The 22,059-nt window shown below is 40.9% G+C and overlaps 1 protein-coding gene across 1 annotated transcript in view; it reads left to right on the forward strand.

Annotated features, from left to right (window-relative positions):
- The window catches only part of ipo11 (importin 11), a 252,986-nt gene that overhangs the window by 50,483 nt on the left and 180,444 nt on the right, over positions 1 to 22,059 (forward strand). Inside the window, exons 6-7 of the mRNA XM_014171158.2 lie at positions 11,077 to 11,209; positions 11,292 to 11,350. Coding sequence (XP_014026633.1) covers positions 11,077 to 11,209; positions 11,292 to 11,350 — 192 coding nt within the window. The remainder of the gene's footprint in view (positions 1 to 11,076; positions 11,210 to 11,291; positions 11,351 to 22,059) is intronic.

Here is a 22,059-nt window from a genome sequence, read left to right on the forward strand (position 1 = left end):
TATTGACACAAACTGCTACAGACCTATATCTATCCTACCCTGCCTTTCTAAGGTCTTTGAAAGCCAAGTCAACAAACTGATTACCGACCATTTCGAATCCCACCGCACCTCCACTATGCAATCTGGTTTCAGAGCTGGTCATGGGTGCACCTCAGCCATGCTCAAGGTCCCAAACAACTCTGTGTTGTTGTATGTGTCGAACTGCTTTGCTTTATCTTGGCCAGGTTGCAATTGTAAATAAGAACTTGTTATCAACTTGCCTACCTGGTTAAATAAAGGTGGGGGAAGATAAAAGAGAGGGTCCAGATTGTCTAGCCCTGCTGATTTGTAGGGATCCAGATTTTGCAGCTCTTTCAGAACATCAACTGTCTGGATTTGGGGGGGGCTTGGGCAAGTTGCTGCAGGGGTGCTGAGCTGTTGGCCGGGGTAGGGTTATCCAAATGGAAAGCATGGCCAGCCGTAGTAAAATGCTTATTGAAATGATGGATTATCGTAGATTTATCGGTGGTGACAGCGTTTCCTAGCGTCAGTGCAGTGGGCAGCTGGGAGGAGGTGCTGTTATTCTCCATGGACTTTAGTGTCCCAAAACTTTTTGGAATTAGTGCTACTTGATGCAAATAATGCCACAGGATGTTTTTGTGCTGGTGAAGGGCAGTCAAGTCTGGGGGGAACCAAGGGCTATATCTGTTCTTAGTTTTACATTTTTTGAATGGGGCATGCTTATTTAAGATGGTGAGGAAAGCACTTTTAAAGAGCAATCAGGCATCTTCTACTGATGGGAGGGGGTCAAAATCCAGCCAGGATACCCGGGCCAGGTCGATTAGAAAGGCCTGCTCGCTGAAGTGTTTTAGGGAGCATTTGATTGTGATGAGGGGTGGTCGTTTGACCGCGGACCCATTACTCAAGCAGGCAATGAGTTAGTGATCGCTGAGATCCTGGTTGAAAACAGCAGAGGTGTATTTGGAGGGCAAGTTGGTCAGGATGATATCTAAGAGGGTGCCCATGGTTACGGATTTAGGGTCGTACCTGGTAGTTTCCTTGATAATTTGTGCGAGATAGAGGGCATCTAGCTTAGATTGTAGGACGGCCAGGTTGTTAAGCATGTCCCAGTTTAGGTCACCTAACAGTGCAAATTCTGAAGATGGATGGGGGCCAGTAAATTCACACATGGTGTCCAGGGCACAGCTGGGGGCTGAAGGGGGTCTATAAGAAGCGGCAACGGTGCTCCCACCTTTCCAGACATGTTTCTGGAAAGGTGGATTTTTAAAAGTAGAAGCTCGATTTGTTTGGGCACAGACCTGGATAGTAAGACAGAACTCTGCAGGCTATCTCTGCAACTCCGCCCCCTTTGGCAGTTCTATCTTGTCGGAAAATGTTATAGTTAGGGATGGAAATTTCAGGATTGTTGGTGGCCTTCCTAAATCAGTATTCAGACACGGCTAGGGCATACGGGTTGGCGTAGTGTTCTAAAGCAGTGAATAAAACAAATTTAGGGAGGAGGCTTTGGGTAATGTTCCTGGGATTTTTCAACCCTATTCATTACATCTTGAGTTCCAGCTCCTCCAGAGTAGTTCAATAACATTAGTGTTATAATGGCTGTCAGAAAAGACTGATGGATTATAGTCTTAATCCCAGAGCCATTGCTGGCACACTACACCCCTAATCTCTCCTAGATTATTGTCTTCATGAATCATCTTAATGTAGCAAATGTTAGAATAGTGAGGGAATATCAGTGCCTGTAAAATGCCTTTATGTCAGGGTGGTTGAACGGAATGAAGGAATAAATTACATAAAAGGCATACAGGAAATGTAGTGTTTTGGTTACTTAGATTGAAATGGATTTATTCTTTACTTTGTTCTTGGCACCATTTCCATCAAGCCTATAAAGTGCTGACTGTGTGGGTGTTTCTGTGGCACCTTAATTTTAAGACTAAATTACTTTGGCATTCAACAATCTCAAATTACTTTTTCATATAAGCATTTGTGGATAATTCTTTGACGGTGTGACAGGGAATTGAAGCACCGGAAACGTAAATTCTCAATGACGATTAGCTTACTCCAGCATGGTTCTTTCTTTCTCTTTTCCACACACACACACACACACACACACACACACACACACACACACACACACACACACACACACACACACACACACACAGAGCTTGATTGTTAGAGTATGTGTGGCTGATGGGCGCAATTGAATACATACACTACTGTCATGACGTTGCCCTCTTTGGGTTTTCTATGCACCATCCCCCTACCTCTGTCTCCCACACCCAGGCTGCTGTGGTCAGAAGAGGTCGTAAATTCCTATGAGAAGATCCTGCCTCATGGCCCCAGTATAGAGAGAGAGGGAGTTTTCATAGACCAAACAAAGGAATTATTCTACCTCACAGAACTTGACAACCGAACAATATTCAGCTTCTGGAGATGGTATAAAAGATCGGTGAAGAATCCAGCTACGAACTGGTCCGTTTGGTACAATTTTGTGAAACTCATGAGACAATACGGCCATATTACCATTGCGCTGTTTATATAATAGCCTCAGTTATGAGACTTACATCTAATGGTTGAATGAATAAGGATGTAGCTATTTGGGATATGATGGGATGCTATGTAATGATGTTAATGTGAGAGAATTGTATTTCTGTTTAAAGTTTCACTAAGTCATGGGCACGCCCCCATGAACAGACAGGGCCTGGTGTCATGAGACAGCCTTTTCCTGCTATTCCGAATAAAACTCCCACCTTGGTTTTCTATCCCCAGACCGAGCTTCCCTCAATTACGAGATGGCTAAAGGTTGGAGACCAGCTTACCTCTTGCTGAACTTTTAACCATACCACGTGGTTAAACTCTTAGACTATCGATACCGACAGAATAAGAACAAGTCTTTGATATTAATTACTAGTCTGCAGCTAGGAAAAAGGGTATCATTGAACGCGAAGACCGACAACCGCCGAAAACATCCATTCTATAACGACATGAATGAATGTTACTCTGAACTATCCATTCTAACCACGGCAGAGAGAGAGAGAGAGGGCGGACAGACTCCAACAGAAACAAACTTTTCAACAGAGATCCCGACGACTCGCTGAGCGTAAATATATATATTGATTGCAATTGTTCCCAAATGAGTGAGTGTTCATGTGCAAAGGATTAGCATTTCAATTGTTCTAATTATCAACTCTGTAGTGCCTTCTCAGCTGACCCACACTCCCCTTTTGTCTAACAAGCCGCCATGCCGGTTTAGCACACTAGGGCACATTCCTCTATCATTTCTTTTGCAACAATATCTACTGTTTGTTATGCATTTCTGTGAATTACTTAGTTAGTAAATAAATGATTTTAACCTGTTAGGGCTAGGGGGCAGCATTGACACGGCTGGATAAAAAACATACCCGATTTAATCTGGTTACCACTCCTACTCAGTAACTAGAATATGCATATACTTATTACATATGGATAGAAAACACCCTAAATTTTCTAAAACTGTTTGAATGGTGTCTGTGAGTATAACAGAACTCAAATGGCAGGTCAAAACCTGAGAGATTCCTTTACAGGAAGTGGCCTGTCTGACCATTTGTTGAACTTGTTTTCCATCTCTATCATTTACTAAGGATCTCTGCTCTAACGTGACACTTCCCACGTCTTCCATAGGCTCTCAGAGCCCGGGAAAAAACAGAATGTCGTCATTCCAGCCCCAGGCTGAAACACATTATCGCCTTTCTCAAGTGGCCCATCAAGAGACACTAGCTTATGCGCGTGACCCCGACCGCCCCCGCCTTTGGGATTTTTTTCCTCTGTTTGCCGAAAAGGAGATTCCCTGTCGGAATATTATCGCTTTTCTACGAGAAAAATGACGTAAAAATTGATTTTAAACAGCGGTTGACATGCTTCGACGTACGGTAATGGAATACTTTGAATTTTATTGTCAGGAATTGCGCCAAGCGCGCGACACTTCTTTACTATTTCGGATAGTGTCTGGAACGCATACGAACAAAACGCCGCTATTCGGATATAACGATGGATTATTTTGGACCAAACCAACATTTGTTATTGAAGTAGCTGTCCTGGGTGTGTATTCTGACGAAGACAACAAAAGGTAATGACATTTTTATAATAGTAAATATGATTATGGTGAGTGCTAAACTTGCCGGGTGTCTAAATAGCGAGCCCGTGATGCCTGGGCTATGTACTTAGAATATTGCAAAATGTGCTTTCACCAAAAAGCTATTTTAAAATCGGACATATCGAGTGCATAGAGGAGGTCTGTATCTATAATTCTTAAAATAATTGTTATGCTTTTTGTGAACGTTTATCGTGAGTAATTTAGTAAAATGTTAGCGAATTCCCCGGAAGTTTGCGGGGGGTATGCTAGTTCTGAACGTCACATGCTAATGTAAAAAGCTGGTTTTTGATATAAATATGAACTTGATTGAACAAAACATGCATGTATTGTATAACATAATGTCCTAGGGTTGTCATCTGATGAAGATCATCAAAGGTGAGTGCTGCATTTAGCTGTCTTCTGGGTTTTGGTGACATTATATGCTGGCTTGAAAAATGGGTGTCTGATTATTTCTGGCTTGGTACTCTGCTGACATAATCTAATGTTTTGCTTTCGTTGTAAAGCCTTTTTGAAATCGGACAGTGTGGTTAGATTAACGAGAGTCTTATCTTTAAATGGCTGTAAAATAGTCATATGTTTGAGAAATTGAAGTAATAGGATTTTTAAGGTTTTGAAAATCGCGCCACAGGCTGGCAGTGGCTGTTACGTAGGTGGGACGAATTCGTCCCGCCGGTCCCATAGAGGTTAAGACAATTGATGTATGGATGACTCATAGTGAAGACCGGGTTCGTGCAGATAACCAACAATTTATGATGTTTGGAATGAGACTGACGTGAGGTAAATAAGTCATTAATTCGAAGACTAATTGATCAGATATTAAAATATCTGAAAGTTATATTAGGAAAATTAGAACTTTGTAATCTGAATATTTTCCTTGGTGCCCCGACTTCCTAGTTAATTACAGTTACATGATTAATCAGGTTTATCGCGTAATAATAATTACAGAGTCATTTGATAAATATGTTTTCAGTTTTAATAATGTTAAAGACACGACGCTACCGTTCAAAAGTTTGCGATCACTTAGAAATGTCCTTGTTTTTTAAAGAAAAGCAAAAAAAAAATCCATTAAAATAACATCAAATTGATCAGAAATACAGTATAGACATTAATGTTGTCAATTACTTTTGTAGCTGGAAGCGGCTGATTTAAAAAAAAATAATAATACAAAAAAATAACAAATGGAATATCTACATATTCGCAAAACACCAGTCTCAACGTCAACAGTGAAGAGGTGGCTCCGGGATGCTGGCCTTCTAGGCAGAGTTCCTCTTCCAGTGTCTGTGTTCTTTTGCCCATCTTAGTCTTTTATTTTTGTTGGCTAGTCTGAGATGTGGCTTTTTCTTTGCATCTCTGCCTAGAAGGCCAGCATCCCGGAGTCGCCTCTTCACTGTTGATGTTGAGACTGGTGTTTTGCGGGTACTATGTAATGAAGCTTCCAGTTGAGGACTTGTGAGGCATCTGTTTCTCAAACTAGACACTCTCATGTACTTGTCCTCTTGCTCAGTTGTGCACCGGGGCCTCCCTCTCCTCTTTCTATTCTGGTTAGAGCCAGTTCTGTGAAGGGAGTAGTACACAGCGTTGTACGAGATTTTCAGTTTCTTGGCAATTTCTCGCATGGAATAGACTTCATTTCTCAGAACAAGAATAGACTGACGAGTTTCAGAAGAAAGTTATTTGTTTCTGGCCAATTTGAGCCTGTAATCGAACCCACAAATGCTGATGCTCCAGATACTCAACTAGTCTAAAGAAGGCCAATTTTATTGCTTCTTTATTCAGAACAACAGTTTTCAGCTGTGCTAACATAATTGCAAAAGGGTTCTCTAATGATCAATTAGCCTTTTTAAAATGATTAACTTGGATTAGATAACACAACGTGCTATTGGAACACAGGACTGATTGTTGCTGATAATGGGCCTATGTAGATATTCCATAAAAAATTGGCTGTTTCTAGCTACAATAGTCATTTACAACATTAACAATGTCTACACTGTATTTCTGACCAATTTGGTGTTATTTTAATGGACAAAAAAATGTACTTTTCTTTCAAAAACAAGGACATTTCTAAGTGACCCCAAACATTTGAATGGTGGTAGCGCCAGGTGGGTTGAAGAGATGTTTGTCTGTGTTTTTGCAGAATGAAAGAGGGAGCGACAGAATGAGATTGAGTGGGGCTGGGAAAGAGGCCTTAAAAAGTATTAAAAGCTTTTATCTGTGCCAGTGTTTGAATAATGAGGCTTCTTTCCTTCAGTGGAGAGAAGGAATAGGCCTCTTTTGTATCAAATACATGTATTATTCGACAGGCGGGCTACCTTCATTCAAATTCATTGATGACAGAGACCCATTATGTCCTTCTCTCTGTCATCCTCTCTCTCCATCCTCGTTTCTCTTCTATTCCTATTTCTGTCTCTAAACACCTCTTCCTCCTCTCCTTTTTTCTCCAGACATCTTTTCTCCTCTCTCTTATACCTCTCCCCATGTTTTTCTCATCGGTCTAGCCCTTCTCTTTCTCTCTGATCCTCTGAAGGCCCTTTTGTTCATCTTGTGACTGACAGGTAGGAGGGATTGAGCATGGCGTGATAAACGAGTGTCAGGAACGCGCGCGCACACACAAACTCACCATGATGAACGAGTGTCTGGATGGATGGGACCTTGTTTGGGGCTTTGATATTCCATACCTTGTTGCTTGAAAACGGAATGAGCGGAATAAATGACTTTCAGCAGTCTTATTAACCTCTATGGGCTAGGTGGGACGCAAGCGTCCCACCCGTGGTGCACTCCATCAACAGCAGGTGCATTTCAAGAGCGGCAAATTTGAATCCAAATAAATGTCAAAATTCATTATTCATTATTCATTATGTTAGACAATGCATGCATTTTTAGTTCTATCAAGTTCATATTTATATCCAAAAACAGCGTTTTACTATGGCATTGATGTTGAGGAAATCGTTTCCCTCCAATAACCGGCAGTCAAGTCAGCGTCACAAATTAAATAATTAAAATTAGAAAACATTGGTAAAATATTATATTGTCATTTAAAGAATTATAGATTTACATCTCTTGAACGCAATCAACTTGCCAGATTTAAAAATAACCTTACTGGGAAATCACACTTTGCAATAATCTGAGCACTGCGGCCAGAAAAATACGCGTTGCGATACAGACTAGACGTCATGTTGGGGAGATCAAAAATCGAAAATACTATGTAAATAATCCATTACCTTTGATTCTCTTCATCAGATGTCACTTCCAGGTATCACAGGTCCATAACGAATGTAGTTTTGTTAAAAAAAGCTCATTTATGTCCAAAAATCTCCGTCTTGTTAGCACATGATCTAAGCCAGCCGGACTTCTCGTCATGAACGAGGGGAAAAAATATATTTACGTTCGTTCAAACATGTCAAACGTTGTATAGCATAAATCATTAGGGCCTTTTTTAACCAGAACATGAATAATATTCAAGGTGGACGAATGCATTCTCTTTTATAACGTATTGGAACGAGGGTACCCAACATGAACTCGCGCGCGCCAGGTGTCTAATGGGCCATCATCGTTCCATGGCTCTTGTTCGGTCAGATCTCCCTCCAGAAGACTCAAAACACTTTGTAAAGGCTGGTGACATCTAGTGGAAGCAATAGGAAGTGCCAAAATATTCCTCAGCCCCTGTGTTTTTCAATGGCATAGGTTTAAAGGTAATACAACACATCAGGTATCCACTTCCTGTCAGAAAATGTCTCAGGGTTTTGCCTGCCAAATGAGTCCTGTTATACTCACAGACACCATTCAAACAGTTTTAGAAAATTTAGGGTGTTTTCTATCCATATATAATAAGTATATGCATATTCTAGTTACTGGGTAGGATTAGTAACCAGATTAAATCGGGTACATTTTTTTTATCCAGCCGTGCAAATACTGCCCCCTAGCCCTAACAGGTTAATGTGATACTTTATGCTTGACTTTCGGTCAAGCATGGTGGCTGTAGTGTGGTGGTTTGGGGATGCTTTGCTGCCTCAGGACCTGGATAACTTGCCTTAATTGAAGGAACCATGATTTCTGCTCTTTATCAGAGAATTTTGCAGGAAAATGTCAGGTCAATCCATCTGTGAGCTGAAGCTGAAGAGCAGCTGGGTCAGGCAGCAAGACAATGATCCAAAACACACAATCAACTCTACATGAAAATTGTTAAAAAGCAACGAATTTCATGTTTTGGAATGGCCAAGTCAAAATCCAGACCTAATCCCAGTTGAGATGTTGTGGCAGGGTTTTAAATGAGCAGTTCATGCTTGAAAACCCACAAATGTCGCTGAGTTAAAGTAGTTCTGCATGCAAGAGTGGCTAAAATTCCTCCAGAGACGTGAGACGGCTCAACAACGACAGGAAGCATTTGGTTGCAGTCATTGCAGTTAAAGGTGACACAACCAGTTATTGAGTGTAAGGCAATTACTTTTTCACACAGGGGAATTAGATGATAACTTTTGATAATTAAATAAACTCAGGTTCCCTTTATCTATTATTAGGTTTTGGTTGAAGATCTGATTAACATTCAGTATAAAAAATATGCAAAAACAGAATCAGAGAAGAGACATACTTTATCACGGCACTGAACAGAGCATTTGGAAATATTCAGACCCCTTGACTTTTTCCACCTTTTGTCATGTTACAGCCTTATTCTAAAATTGATTAAATTGTCCCCCCCATCAATCTACACACAATACCCCGCAATGACAAAGCAAAAACTGTTTTTCAGAAATCTTTGAACATTTATTAAAGATAATAAACTCTCACATTTACATAAGTATTCAGACCCTTTACTCAGTACTTGGTTAAAGCACCTTTGGCACCGATTACAGCCTCGAGTCTTCTTCGGTTTGACGCTACATGCTTGGCTCACCTGTATTTGGGGAGTTTCTCACATTCTTCTGAAGATCCTCTTAAGCTCTGTCAGGTTGGATGGGGTGCGTCGCTGTACAGCTATTTTCAGTTTTCTCCAGAGATGTTTGATAGAGTTCTAGCTGGGGCACTCAAGGACATTCAGAGACTTGTCCCGAAGCTCCTCCTGCATTGTCTTGGCTGTTGGAAGGTGAACCCTCACCCCAGTCTGAGGTCCTGAGTGCTCTGCGGCAGGTTTTCATCAAGGATCTCTCTCTCTACTTTACTCCTTTCATCTTTCCCTAGATCCTGACTAGTCTCCCAGTCCCTGCCACTGAAAAACATCCCAACAGCATGATGCTACCACCACCGTGCTTCACCGTAAGGGATGGTGCCGGTTTTCCTCCAGATGTGACACTTGGCATTCAGGCCAATGAGTTCAGTCTTGGTTTCATCAGACCAGATAATCTTGCTTCTCATAGTCTGACAGTCCTTTAGGTGCCATTTGGCAAACTCCAAGCTGGCTGTCATGTGCCTTTTACTGAGGAGTGGCTTCCATCTGGACATTCTACCATAAAGGCCTGATTGGTGGAGTGCTGCAGAGATAGTTGTCCTTCTAGAAAGGAACTCTGGAGCTCTGTCAGTGACCATTGGGTTCTTGGTTACCCCCCTGACCAGGGCCCTTCTCCCCCCCGATTGCTCAGTTTGGCAGGGCGGATAGCTCTATGAGGAGTCTTGGTGGTTCCAAACTTCTTCCATTTAAGAATGATGGAGGCCACTGTGTTCTTGGGGACCGTCAATGCTGCAGACATTTTTTTGGTACCCTTCCCCAGATCTGTGCCTCTACACAATCCTGTCTCTGAGCTCTATGGACAATTCCTTCGACCTCATGGTTTGGTTTTTGCTCTGACATGCATTGTCTAAACTTGTTTTCACTTTCTCATTATGGGGTATTGTGTGTAGATTGATGAGGAAAAAATGTAATTTAATATATTTTAGAATTAGGCTGTAATTTAAACCAGATGGAAAAAGTCAAGTGGTCTGAATACTTCCCGAACGCACTGTATATATCAAACCACAATGGATGTAAATATTTGATATATTGAGTCACATCTCTTTTGAGGTCACTTTCGTACTCTTTAGGGTTTGCATTAAGAAATGATTAAAGAAATCCCATCTACATTACTTTGACTGAAATGTGTGTATTGAACCGAGACTGTCATTTTAAAGAGAGAATACTCCTCCGAGTCATTACTTGAACCTTAGACATGTCAGCCACAATAAAAATAACCATCTAACAAACACTAGATCAAATGAGTCAGACATCTCATTTGTTGACGTGAAGCCTTGAATTGCTGGATATTTTGGATCATAATTTCATTTAAAGACACCACATCAACTTCCGCACTTTAGAAAACTGTCAATGTTGTTGTCCTGCCCTGTTTGGGGGTTCTTCTCTCCCTCAGGCCAAATGGAGGGATTTGTTGTTAGCATGGAGATTTATCATGAATGGTTTCGGTGGAGATGTGCTGGAATGATAACATTAGTGTCTTCGCCTGTGTTAGAGGATAAATCACTTCAGTCACTTTGCTTAATCTCATTGGCTCATTCCCCCATTCAGCCATTTGTCTTCTCCACAGTCTTGTTTTTTCTGCTCCATCATCTCACAGAGCTTTTCTCACTTCTCACCAAAGAGGGAGCGCACAAAGTTAGTTTTTAATGGCATTGCTTTACTTGTACAACAATAAACCTCAGAGGATTCTCATTCTGCAGTTTAATATGCCAAGTCACAGTAACAGTTAACAGTTATATGGACGTCAGTCCCTCATGATTCTAGAATTAATGACAAAGCAATAGTTTACAAATTGACAGACCGTGTTGCCATTACAAGAAAAAGTAATTTAGGAAAACTACAATTTATTGCTCCGGGGTAATCTCATGGAGAGAAAAATAACCCTGCCATCGAAAGCCAAATTGCACCTGTGGCTCGATCACACTCACATTCTGATACTCACACACATTGATTGACCCAGACTAAGGAGTCTTATTTAATTTAGTTTTGTGTGTGTGTGTTGCAGCTGGCATCGGGCATCTACAGCTTTGCCTGCTCCCTATGGAGCCACCACACAGACTGCTTCCTCCAGCAGGTCCAAGCCGTGGATCAGACCCATGCCCTCAGCTCACTGGAGAGGACTCTACTGTCACTTAAAGGTAGCTGGAATCATTCATGCACACACACACACAGTTCTGATTGACTTGTATCTAAAGTTCATTGTTTACATTTTCCTCCCAGTACTTCGGAAGCTGACGGTCCATGGATTCCAGGAGCCACAACAGAATATGGAAGTGATGGTGAGTGTGGAAAACCAGGTGAAAGTTATTCTGGAAAGAAGCAAAAATGGGATTTGACAATAATGTCTAATCTCTGTACTCTACACATCCCCTCAGTCGAAGAGTGAATTTCAAGCACTGATTCAAGCACAAAGACCAGGGAGGTTTTCCAATGCTTCGCATAGAATGACATCTATTGGTAGATGGGTAAAAAAAAAGCACACATTGAATATCCCTTTGAGCGTGGTGAAGTTATTCATTGCAATTTGGATGGTGTATAAATAGACCCAGTCAATACAAAGATACAGGCGTTCTTCCTAATTCAGTTGCCAGACAAGAAGGAAACTGCTCATGAGGCCAATGGTGACTTCTAAACAGAGTTTAATGTCTGTGATAGGAGAAAACTGAGGATGGATCAACAACATTGTAGTTACTCCACAATACTAAACTAATTGACAGAGTGAATTGTCATCTGCAAGGACTATGGAGTTTTTTTAATGATAAAAAACAGAATAGAGCTAAACACAAGCAAAGTCCTAGAGTGAAACTTGGTTTAGTCTGCTTTCCAACAGACTGTTACACAAATGTACCTTTCAGCCGGACAACAACCAAAAACACATGGCCAAATCTACACTGGAGTTGCATGCCAGGACGACATTGAATGTTCTGGAGTGGCCTAATTACAGTTTTGACGTAAATTTGCTTGACAATCTATGTCAAGACTTGAAAATGGCTGTCTAGCAATGATCAACAACACATTTGACAGCGCTTGAATAATTTAAGGTGTGCAAAGCTCTTAGAGACTTACTCAAAAAGACTCACAGCTGTAATCGCTGGCAAAGGTGAATCTAACATTTAATGTTATTTTTATATATACAGTTCCTGTCAAAAGTTTGGACACCTACTCATTCAAGTGTTTTTCTTTATTTTTACTCTTTTCTACATTGTAGAATAATAGAGCTCTATAAAAACTATGAAATAACACATAGAATCATGTAGTAGCCAAAAAAGTAGTAACCAAATATATTTTTTTATTTGAAATTCTTCAAAGTAGTCACCCTTTGCCTTGATAGTTTTGCACACTCTTGGCATTCTCTCAATCAGCTGAGCACTTGTTGGCTGCATTTCCTTCACTCTGCGGTCCAACTCATCCCAAACCATCTCAATTGGGTTGAGGTCGGTTGAATGTGGAGGCCAGGTCAGCTGATGCAGCACTCCATCACTCTCCTTCTTGGTCAAATAGCCCCTACACAGCCTGGAGGTGTGTTGGGTCATTGTTCTGTTGAAAAATAAATGATGGTCTCACTAAGCGCAAACCAGATAGGATGGCGTATCGCTGCAGAATGCTGTGGTAGCCATGCTGGGTAAGTGTGTGCCGTGAATTCTAAATGAATCACTGACCGTGTCACCAGCAAAGCAACCCACACCATCATTCCTCCTCCTCCATGCTTCACAGTGGGAACCACACGTGTGGAGATCATCCGTTCATCTACTCTGCGTCTCAGAGACACGGCTGTTGGAACCATAAATCAAATTTTTAATGTCCAATTTCTGAGGCTGGTAACTCCAATGAACTTATGTTCTTCAGCAGAGAACTCTGGGTCTTCCTTTCCTGTGGCAGTCCTCATGAGAGCCAGTTTAATTATAGCGCTTGATGGTTTTTGCGACTGACCTTCATGTCTTAAAGTAATGGTGCCCTGTCATTACTCTTTGCTTATTTGAACTGTTCTTGCCATAGTATGGACTTGGTCTTTTACCAAATAGGGCTATCTTCTGTATACCACCCCTACCTTGTCACAACACAACCGATTGGCTCAATCGCATTAAGAAGGAAAGAAATTCCACAAATTAACTTTTAACAAGTCACACCTGTTAATTGAAATGCATTCCAGGTGACTACCTCATGAAGCTGGTTGAGAGAATGCCAAGAGTGTGCAAAGCTGTCATCAAGGCAAAGGGACAAGTCTCTGAATGTCCTTGAGTGGCCCAGCCAGAGCTTGTACTTGAACCCGATCAAAGACCTCTGTAGAGACCTGAAAATAGCTGTGAGACGATCTGCAAAGAAGAATGGGAGAAACTCCCCAAATAAAGGTGTGCCAAGCTTGTAGCGTCATACCAAAGAAGACTCAAGGCTGTAATTGCTGCCAAAGGTGCTGCAACAAAGTACTGAGTAAAGGGTCTGAATACTTATGTAAATATGAGTATTTAATTTTTCATACATTAGCAAAGATGTCTAAAAACCTGTTTTTGCTTTGTCGTTATGTGGTATGGTGTGTAGATTGATGAGGAATAAAAACAATATAATCCATTTTAGAACAAGGCTGTAACGTAACAAAATGTGGAAAAATGCTTTCCCGAATTCACTGTTTCTACAGTACCAGTCAAAAGTTTGGACACACCTACTCATTCCATGTTTTGCACACCAAGGCAAAGGGTGGCTACTTTGAAGAATCTAAAATATATATTTAACACTTTTTTTGGTTTCTACATGGTTCCATATGTGTTATTTTATTAGTTTTGATGTCTTCACTATTATTCTACAATGTAGAAAATAGTTAAAATAAAGAGAAACCCTTTTATGAGTAGCTGTGTCCAAACTTTGGACTGGTATTGTATATTTAAATATATATATATATATATATATATATATATATATATATATGTATATATATATATATTTTTTTTTTACGAACGTTAGGTTATTTTTATATTGTGTAGCTCGTTGAACAAAATAATGACAATTAAATCCATTTTAATTTCAATTTGCAACACAACAGAATGTGGAAAAAGTCAAGGGGTGTGAATACTTTCTGAAGGCGCTATGTGTTGTATAGTTTGTTTTTTGGGATGTCACTTCTTGCCACTGTGGGGCAGTAATTCATAAGGTGATGGATCAGGTCATAGGTTAGGTTTAAAGGTCCACTCAGCCTGATGAAGTAGATGCACAAAGTAAACAGTAGTAGTGGGTCAATTTACGCAACAACTACAATGTGAGAAGCGCGAGGCCAAACTTCTCCGCTGTTTTGGTCCTGTAGCTACCACATTGCGCAGATACCCTGTGTGACTGTGAGAGGAAAGGGCGATTCCATGCCAGCATAGTCTGAAAATATTTGTTATATTATGTAATGTTGAATAAATAATGTGAAAATGTGTATTTCAGAATATAGACATACTCCATATGTTAAAACACACTAGGAGTATAACGACACCAAGATATTGTCTGTATTAGGTACTGTTCACAGATCACAAGGTCTTACAGGAGGCATGTATAGGTCTAAAAAGGGCCTAAAATGACCACTTTTCATCAAAAGATTGACATGCTTTTTCCATTTGTATCACAAACAATCATCCTTCCTCCCAATGAAGTTTCTATTTGAGATTTTGTTTTGCTAAAGTCACAGAATAACCACTGGGCTTAATTTTTTTCAACGTTGAACAATGTGTTCGTAACTGCTAGAACAACTAAAATAACAAATAGAATACTGTATCTTCTATTCTATTTTCAATTTCTTTAAAAAAAATACTATCAAACTCGGCGCATACAAAATAATTTACAGTAACATCTAAACTGTTTTAAAATGTAATTTGATACATATCAGTGTTAATTGGCTCATGTATGGCCATAATATTGGGTCAAATGACCTAAGATCTATTATTCATTAAAGCTTGAATGTATTAAATAAATAGTTAAGTTCCAAAATTACATGACAAAAAAACACTTTCAAACTAATTTTTGAATCTTCTGTATTCCAATAGTCTCTACAATGGATTTTACACTGCATACTACAATTCTGTGTGCATTTCAACTCCCAGGGTGCAATGCGCCGCCCAGGGCTGCTGGCTGGCTACTGCTAGCAAGCCCAGACATACGTGAAGTAGTCTAAATATATTGCTGTCATAGATAATTTGAGGGCATTTTACATTACTTTTGGATTGTAATCATATTATAATGCTCTATGAATGTCATGCTGAATATAAGTTGCTAGTAGAATAACGGTACAATGCAAATGTTGTGTCGTTTTCAAACTAAACCTCCCTTGCACTGCAATAACACCTTTTGCTTAGTTTCCGTAGGCTGGCCCTCATCTGATTTGTAAGCGAGCTATTTCCTTAGTTCGCTTCTAGAGACAGTTTTGTCAACAAGCTGTAGGCATGTTTTCCTTAGAAGCCATGCGGTCTGTATTTTTTCTCGTCACACTTGCTTCTAAGGCTTGCTTCTCAGAAGTGGCTCGCGCTGTGTCAGCTGCAAGTGCAAGTAGCCTGGCTAGCTTACTATTGCCCCCTTGAGAAGATTCAGACAAATGATCAGAGAGACTCAAACCTTTCAATCCGTATATGATGTGAGAACCTATTGGGAAAAGTACCGAAAGTAACAAAAATTCTAGTACATAAGCGTTTTTCACGTTCTTGTATTGAAAATGTACTGAAGTTTCGTATACCATGCAACACTACAATATAACAAAGCAAAAATATTTTATGGAAATGCCCCAAAATCTTTCTCATCTCAATGGGCACGTTCGAACGGATCGCGTTTGTCAAGTGTCTCCGCCTTTCAAAGTGTGTCGCATTCTGGGGATAGAAGTTGTCTGACCTGCGCCTACATGTCAATTACATGAACTTTACAAAAATAATGTGATGAAAGGTCATGAAGTATGACTGCAGTCGACGGCAAGTTTCTGTAGTTGCTCTTCACCTACTTCATCCTGTAGCCACCGCCTGTATTGTGGGAGGATCTATTGTCAACTAATCCTTAAGGTGTTTTTATTTGACCCACGCTAACGCGACCAAATACATGACTGAAACGGAAAATAATTTGACCGAATTTTTGTGTACACTGGATATATTCAAATAAATTTTATATTTTGAGGCTCTCACAAAGTGATACTACTGATATGTACACACAATATTATGATTTCAGTTGTTTGAGGGTCTGATATAGGGGTTAGATACATGTTTATTTTGATATTATAAAGAAAACATTTCATAAACAATGGCAACACTACATGTTGATCTGAGCCTTGCTGTTGGAAAACCATGTTAGTGTCCAACTGTCGCAGATGCACCTCCCACCCGACTTCGCTCCTCCACCTTTGTCTACAGTTAGTTGCTTTAGCATCACCACTCAAACGTGCCCAATATATGCGGTGCTGCTAATCATCTGAGTTTACCTATAAATTCTAAAGTTAATCTCAATGTGTCTCGCCAGATTCAGAAACGTGAAAACCCCATTAGAAAAACATCTTAAACTCATTAGACCCTCCCCCCTCCCCGCAGCTGAACGTAAATCATTGTTTTTGAAAAATGTATTTTGGTTTGGAGTCGACAATGATAGTTTCAGTATAGTTCATTTTTTTCAAACAGGTTTGTTAATTTAATTTCAGTTTACTAAATGAGCTTTTTCATGATTCTTTTTCATTTAGTTTATTTTAGTTTACCATAATAGCCTTGGCCCTGAATGCAGTCTTCCCTAAAGCTAGACCCCGCTATAAAGGTCCTGGAACAGTTAATTCAATTTAGTGTAAATTGTCCAATTAAAGTGTGCGTGTGCCGAGGGCTGTTCCCCTTACTTGGAGTTAATGGAATCATTTGCTCCGAGTACTCTGGTCATTTGAACTCTGACTCCAACTCTCCTATCCTTCATATCTGAGTGGTGTGTTTAAGGAACACCAGGGGACTATTAAGCCAACCTCTTGTTCTGCGAATGTCAAAGGAAAAAGTTAAAGGAGGGAGGGATGAGGCGTGAGTTGACTGCCAAGGGGTAGTTTGAGCCACTCGCCCTCTCCTCCTCCTTCCTATCTCTTATCACCTGCTTATATTTCCCAAAGCACAACCAGTGGCATTTTCTCCATATTACTCCCATCATGCCATCTCAGATGTGTAGAGCTGCTTAATAGACCCACGACAGTGGAGATGTGAGAAGTTTGATGAAGCTGTTGTTGCCGGTTGCCTCATTTATAGACTCCACAGGGAAAGAAAGCTCATTTAAATGGATTTTAATTAGTTCTCTTTCAGGCTGTGCCTTGCCTTAACTCCTTCACAAATGAATAATGAAATTCACTGATTTAGGCAGAGATTCTTATACACATATGCACACACACAGAGTCCTGATTGACTTGTTTCCAAAGTGCTTCCATTTAGAGCCTTCTTGGAGGACATGCTATTGTTGGGTAATCTTCTTTCAATTTGATCTACCTTTAGAGCAGATAGATCATTGGCACCCTTTCTCACCCTTTCATATCCCTCTGAAACAGAACTGTGTATGCAATAAGAAGCCAATGTAATTTCAGTGTAATTGGCTATCTTGAGTCTGCCCTCCGTCAACGGTTCCATAAATGATCAAATCAAGGTTTTGCCGACGTTGTCGCAGGTGCAGCAAAATGCTTATGTGTCTAGCTCTAACAGGAATATGTAATAGTACAAGAACAAGACATTAAGACTTATCAGAATGAACGTCAGTCAGGAATATAAATATACACTGAACAAAAATATAAACGTGTTTACATCCCTGTTAGTGACCATTTCTCCTCTGCCAAGATAATCCGTCCACCTGACAGGTGTGGCATATCAAGAAGCTGATTAAACCGCATGATCATTAGACTTGGGCACCTTGTGCTGGGGACAATAAATGGCCACTTTAAAATGTGCAGTTTTATCACACAACACAATGCCACAGATGTCTCAAGTTTTGAGGTAGTGTGCAATTGGCATATTTACTGCAGGAATGTCCATCAGAGCTGTTGCCAGAGAATGTAATGAAACATTTCTCTACCATAAGCTTCCTCCAACGTTGTTTTAGAGTATTTAGCAGTTCGTCCATCCGGCCTCACAACCACAGACCACGTGAAACCTCGCCAGCCCAGGACTTCCACATTCGGCTTCTTCACCTGCGTGGGGGTATTTATGTCTGTAATGAAGCCCTTTTGTGGCGAGAACCTCATTCTGATTGGTGTGGCCCCCCAGTGGGTGGGCCTATGCTCTCCAAGGCTCACCCATGGCTGCTCCCCCTTCCCAGTCATGGGAAATCCATAGATTGGGGCCTAATTTATTTTTGACTGATTTCCTTATATGAACTGTAACTCAGTAAAATCTTTGTAATTGTTATTTTTGTTCAGTATATACAGTGCATTCGGAAAGGACCACAGACCCCTTCACTTTTTCCACATTTTGTTATGTTACAGACTTATTCTAAAATGGCCTTTAAAGTATTCAGACCCTTTACTAAGTACTTTGTATAAGCACCTTTTACAGCGATTATAGCCTCGAGTCTTTTTGGGGATGACGCTACAAGCTTGGCACACCTGTATTTGGGGAGTTTTTCCCATTCTTCACTGCAGATTCTCTCAAGCGCTGTCAAGTTGGATGGGGACTGTTGTTGCACATCTATTTTCAAGTCTCTCCAGAGATATTCAATCGGGTTCAAGTCCAGGCTCTGGCTGGGCCACTCAGGACATTCAGAGACTTGTCCTGAAGCCACTCCTGCATTGTCTTGGCTGTGTGCTTAGGGTCGTTGTCCTGTTGGAAGGTGAACGCTTGCCCCCAGTCTGTCCTGAGCGCTCTGGAGCAAGTTTTCATCAAGGATCTCTGTACTTTGCTCCATTCATCTTTCCCTTAATCCTCACTAGTCTCCCATTCCCTGCCGCTGAAAAACATCCCCACAGCATGATGCTACCACCATTCTTCACCGTAGGGATGGTGCCAGGTTTCCTCCAGATGTGACGCTTGGCATTCAGATCAAAGAGTTCAATATTCAGATCAAAGAGTTCATCAGACCAGAGACTCTTGTTTCTCATGGTCATAGTCCTTTAGGTGGCTTTTGGCAAACTCCAAGTGGGATGTCATGTGCCTTTTACAGAGAAGTGGCTTCCGTCTGGCCACACTACCATGCAGGACTGATTGGTGGAGTGTTGCAGAGATGGTTGTCTTTCTGGAAGGTTCTCCCATCTTCACAGAGGAACACTGGAGCTCTGTCAGAGTGACCATTGGGTTCTTGGGCACCTCTCAGACCAAGGCCATTCTCCCCCGATTTCTCAGCTCTAGGAAGAGTCTTGGTGGTTCCAAACTTCTTCCATTGAAGAATGATGGAGGTCACTGTGTTCTTGGTACCTTCAATGCTGCAGGAATGTTTTGGTACCCTTCCTCAGATCTGTGCCTCGACACAATCCTGTCTCGGAGCTCTATGGATAATACCTTTGACCTCATGGCTTGGTTTTTGCTCTGACATGCACTGTAAACTATGGAACCTTATATAGATGTGTGTGTGCCTTTCCAAATCATGTCCAATCAATTGAATTTACCACAGGTGGACTCCAATCAAGTTGTAGAAACATCTCAAGGATGATCAATAGAAACAGGATGCACCTGACCTCAATTTTGAGTCTCATAGCAAAGGGTCTGAATACTTATGTAAATAATGGGGATGAATGATATATTGGTAAGCATATCGGAATCGGCCGATATTAGCTAAATATGCCAACATCTGCATTGGCCTGATGTCTAGTTTTACACCGATGTGCAAAACCGATGTCAAAGCTGACGTGCATACTTATATAACGTAGGTACATGACATAATGACACCACGAAAATTCCAGCGCTACACGTGCAACACAACAGTCCTAACCTAGCCCCCACAATGTCTGTGGTTTGGATCTATTTTGAAGTTTCAAAGGAAGATAACAAAAAGGCCACATGCAACGTTCTGTCTTGGATGATGTTGGCTTTCGCGACTGGTCGACCACCGGTACACACTACCAAGTAGGCACTATTTTTTTCAGATGTTGCCCTACCGGATTGAAACAGTATTGTTGGAACGCACTTGCTAGTGGCGTCACTGCTATTAGCTTCACAGCTGACATTTGGACCATCAATGTCAGACCCATTAGCATGCCGAGTCTGACAACACAGTGTGTCGACGAGGAAAACTTGCAAAAGTACTCGAGGCTGTGAACAAGCGATTCGGTGGCATTCTCTCTGAGCCTCTTTACTGTGTCTCGATGCTCAATGCTAGGTACAAGGACCGCTACTTCGATGCAGACAAAAAGGGTTTACGTGAAATGTTACATACACACCTGGACAAGATGGAAACGTACACAGTGACTGTGCACACCGAGGAAGAGAGGCCACAGACAGACAGAGCTGAAACTTCACTGCTTGACATGTATGATGAAATCCTGGTTTAGAATGAAACGAGTGAACAACGAAACAGCATAGTAAGTGAAAGAAATAGGTTTTGATGTTTTACTGGTAATGGGGACATACGTAAATGCCAACAAAATAACATTTTGCTCAGTGTGTGTGTGTGTGTGTGTGTGTGTGTGTGTGTGTAACCTTTATTTAACTAGGTAGGCTAGTTGAGAACAAGTTCTCATTTGCAACTGCGACCTGGCCAAGATGAAGCATAGCAATTTGACACATACAACAACACAGAGTTACACATGGAATAAACAAAACATACAGTCAATAATACAGTAGAACAAAAGAAAACAAAAAGTCTATATACAGTGAGTGCAAATGAGTTAAGTTAAGGCAATAAATAGGCCATGGTGGGGAAGTAATTACAATATAGCAATTAAACACTGGAATGGTAGATGTGCAGAATATGAGTGTGTAAGTAGCGGTACTGGGGTGCAAAGGAGCAAGATAAATAAATACAGTATGCGGATGAGGTAAGTAGGTAGATGCCCTGTTTACAGATGGGCTATGTACAGGTGCAGTGATCTGTGAGCTGCTCTGACAGCTGGTGCTTAAAGCTAGTGAGGGAGATATGAGTCTCCAGCTTCGAGATTTTTGCAGTTCGTTCCAGTCATTTACAATGTCGGCCTACCCCGGCCAAACCTGGACGACGCTGGGCCGATTGTGCACTGCGCTATGGGACTCCCAATCACGGCCAGATGTGATGCAGCCTGGATTCGAACCAGGGACTGTAGCGATGCCTCTTGCACTGAGATGCAGTGCCTTTACACACACATGGACGCAGCGGTCTTACTATTTAACTGTACTAGAATGCTTTAAAGGTTGCTAAAAATGTTTGTTGGTTATCGGTATCGTTTTTTTGGGCAAGGAAAATATCAGATATCAGTATCGGCCAAAGATGTCATATCGCTGCATCCCTAGTATATAAGGTATTTCTGTGACTAGTTTGTAGAAGCACCTTTGGCAGCGGTTACAGCTGTGAGTCTTAATGGGTAATACTCTAAGAGCTTTCCACACCTGGATTTTGCAACACTTGCCCATTACTCTTTTCAAAGTTCTTCAAGCTCTGTCAAGTTGGTTGTTGATAATTGCTAGAAAACAAATTAAGTCTTGTCGAAGATTTAAGTTAAAACTGTAACTCGGCCACTCAGGAACATTCACTGTCTTCTTGGTGAGCAACTCCAGTGTAGATTTTGCCTTGTGTTTTAGGTTATTGTCCTGCTGAAGGGTGAATTAATTTCCTAGTGTCTGGTGGAAAGCAGACTGAACCAGGTTTTCCTCTAGGATTTTGCCTGTGCTTAGCGCCATTCCTTTTTTTATTTTTCTGAAAAACTCCCTATTCCTTAATGATTACAATCATACCCATAACTTGATGCAGCCACTATGCTTGAAAATATGATGAGTGGTACTCAGTTATGTTTGGGGCAAATCCAATACAACACTTTGTATTCAGGACAAAAAGTGAATTGCTTTGCCACATTCTTTGCAGTATTACTTTAGTGTCTTGTTGCAAACTGATGCATCAATTGGAATATTTTTCA

The sequence above is a fragment of the Salmo salar genome, chromosome ssa24 (genome assembly GCF_905237065.1).
Source record: "Salmo salar chromosome ssa24, Ssal_v3.1, whole genome shotgun sequence".
Lineage (NCBI taxonomy): Eukaryota > Metazoa > Chordata > Actinopteri > Salmoniformes > Salmonidae > Salmo > Salmo salar.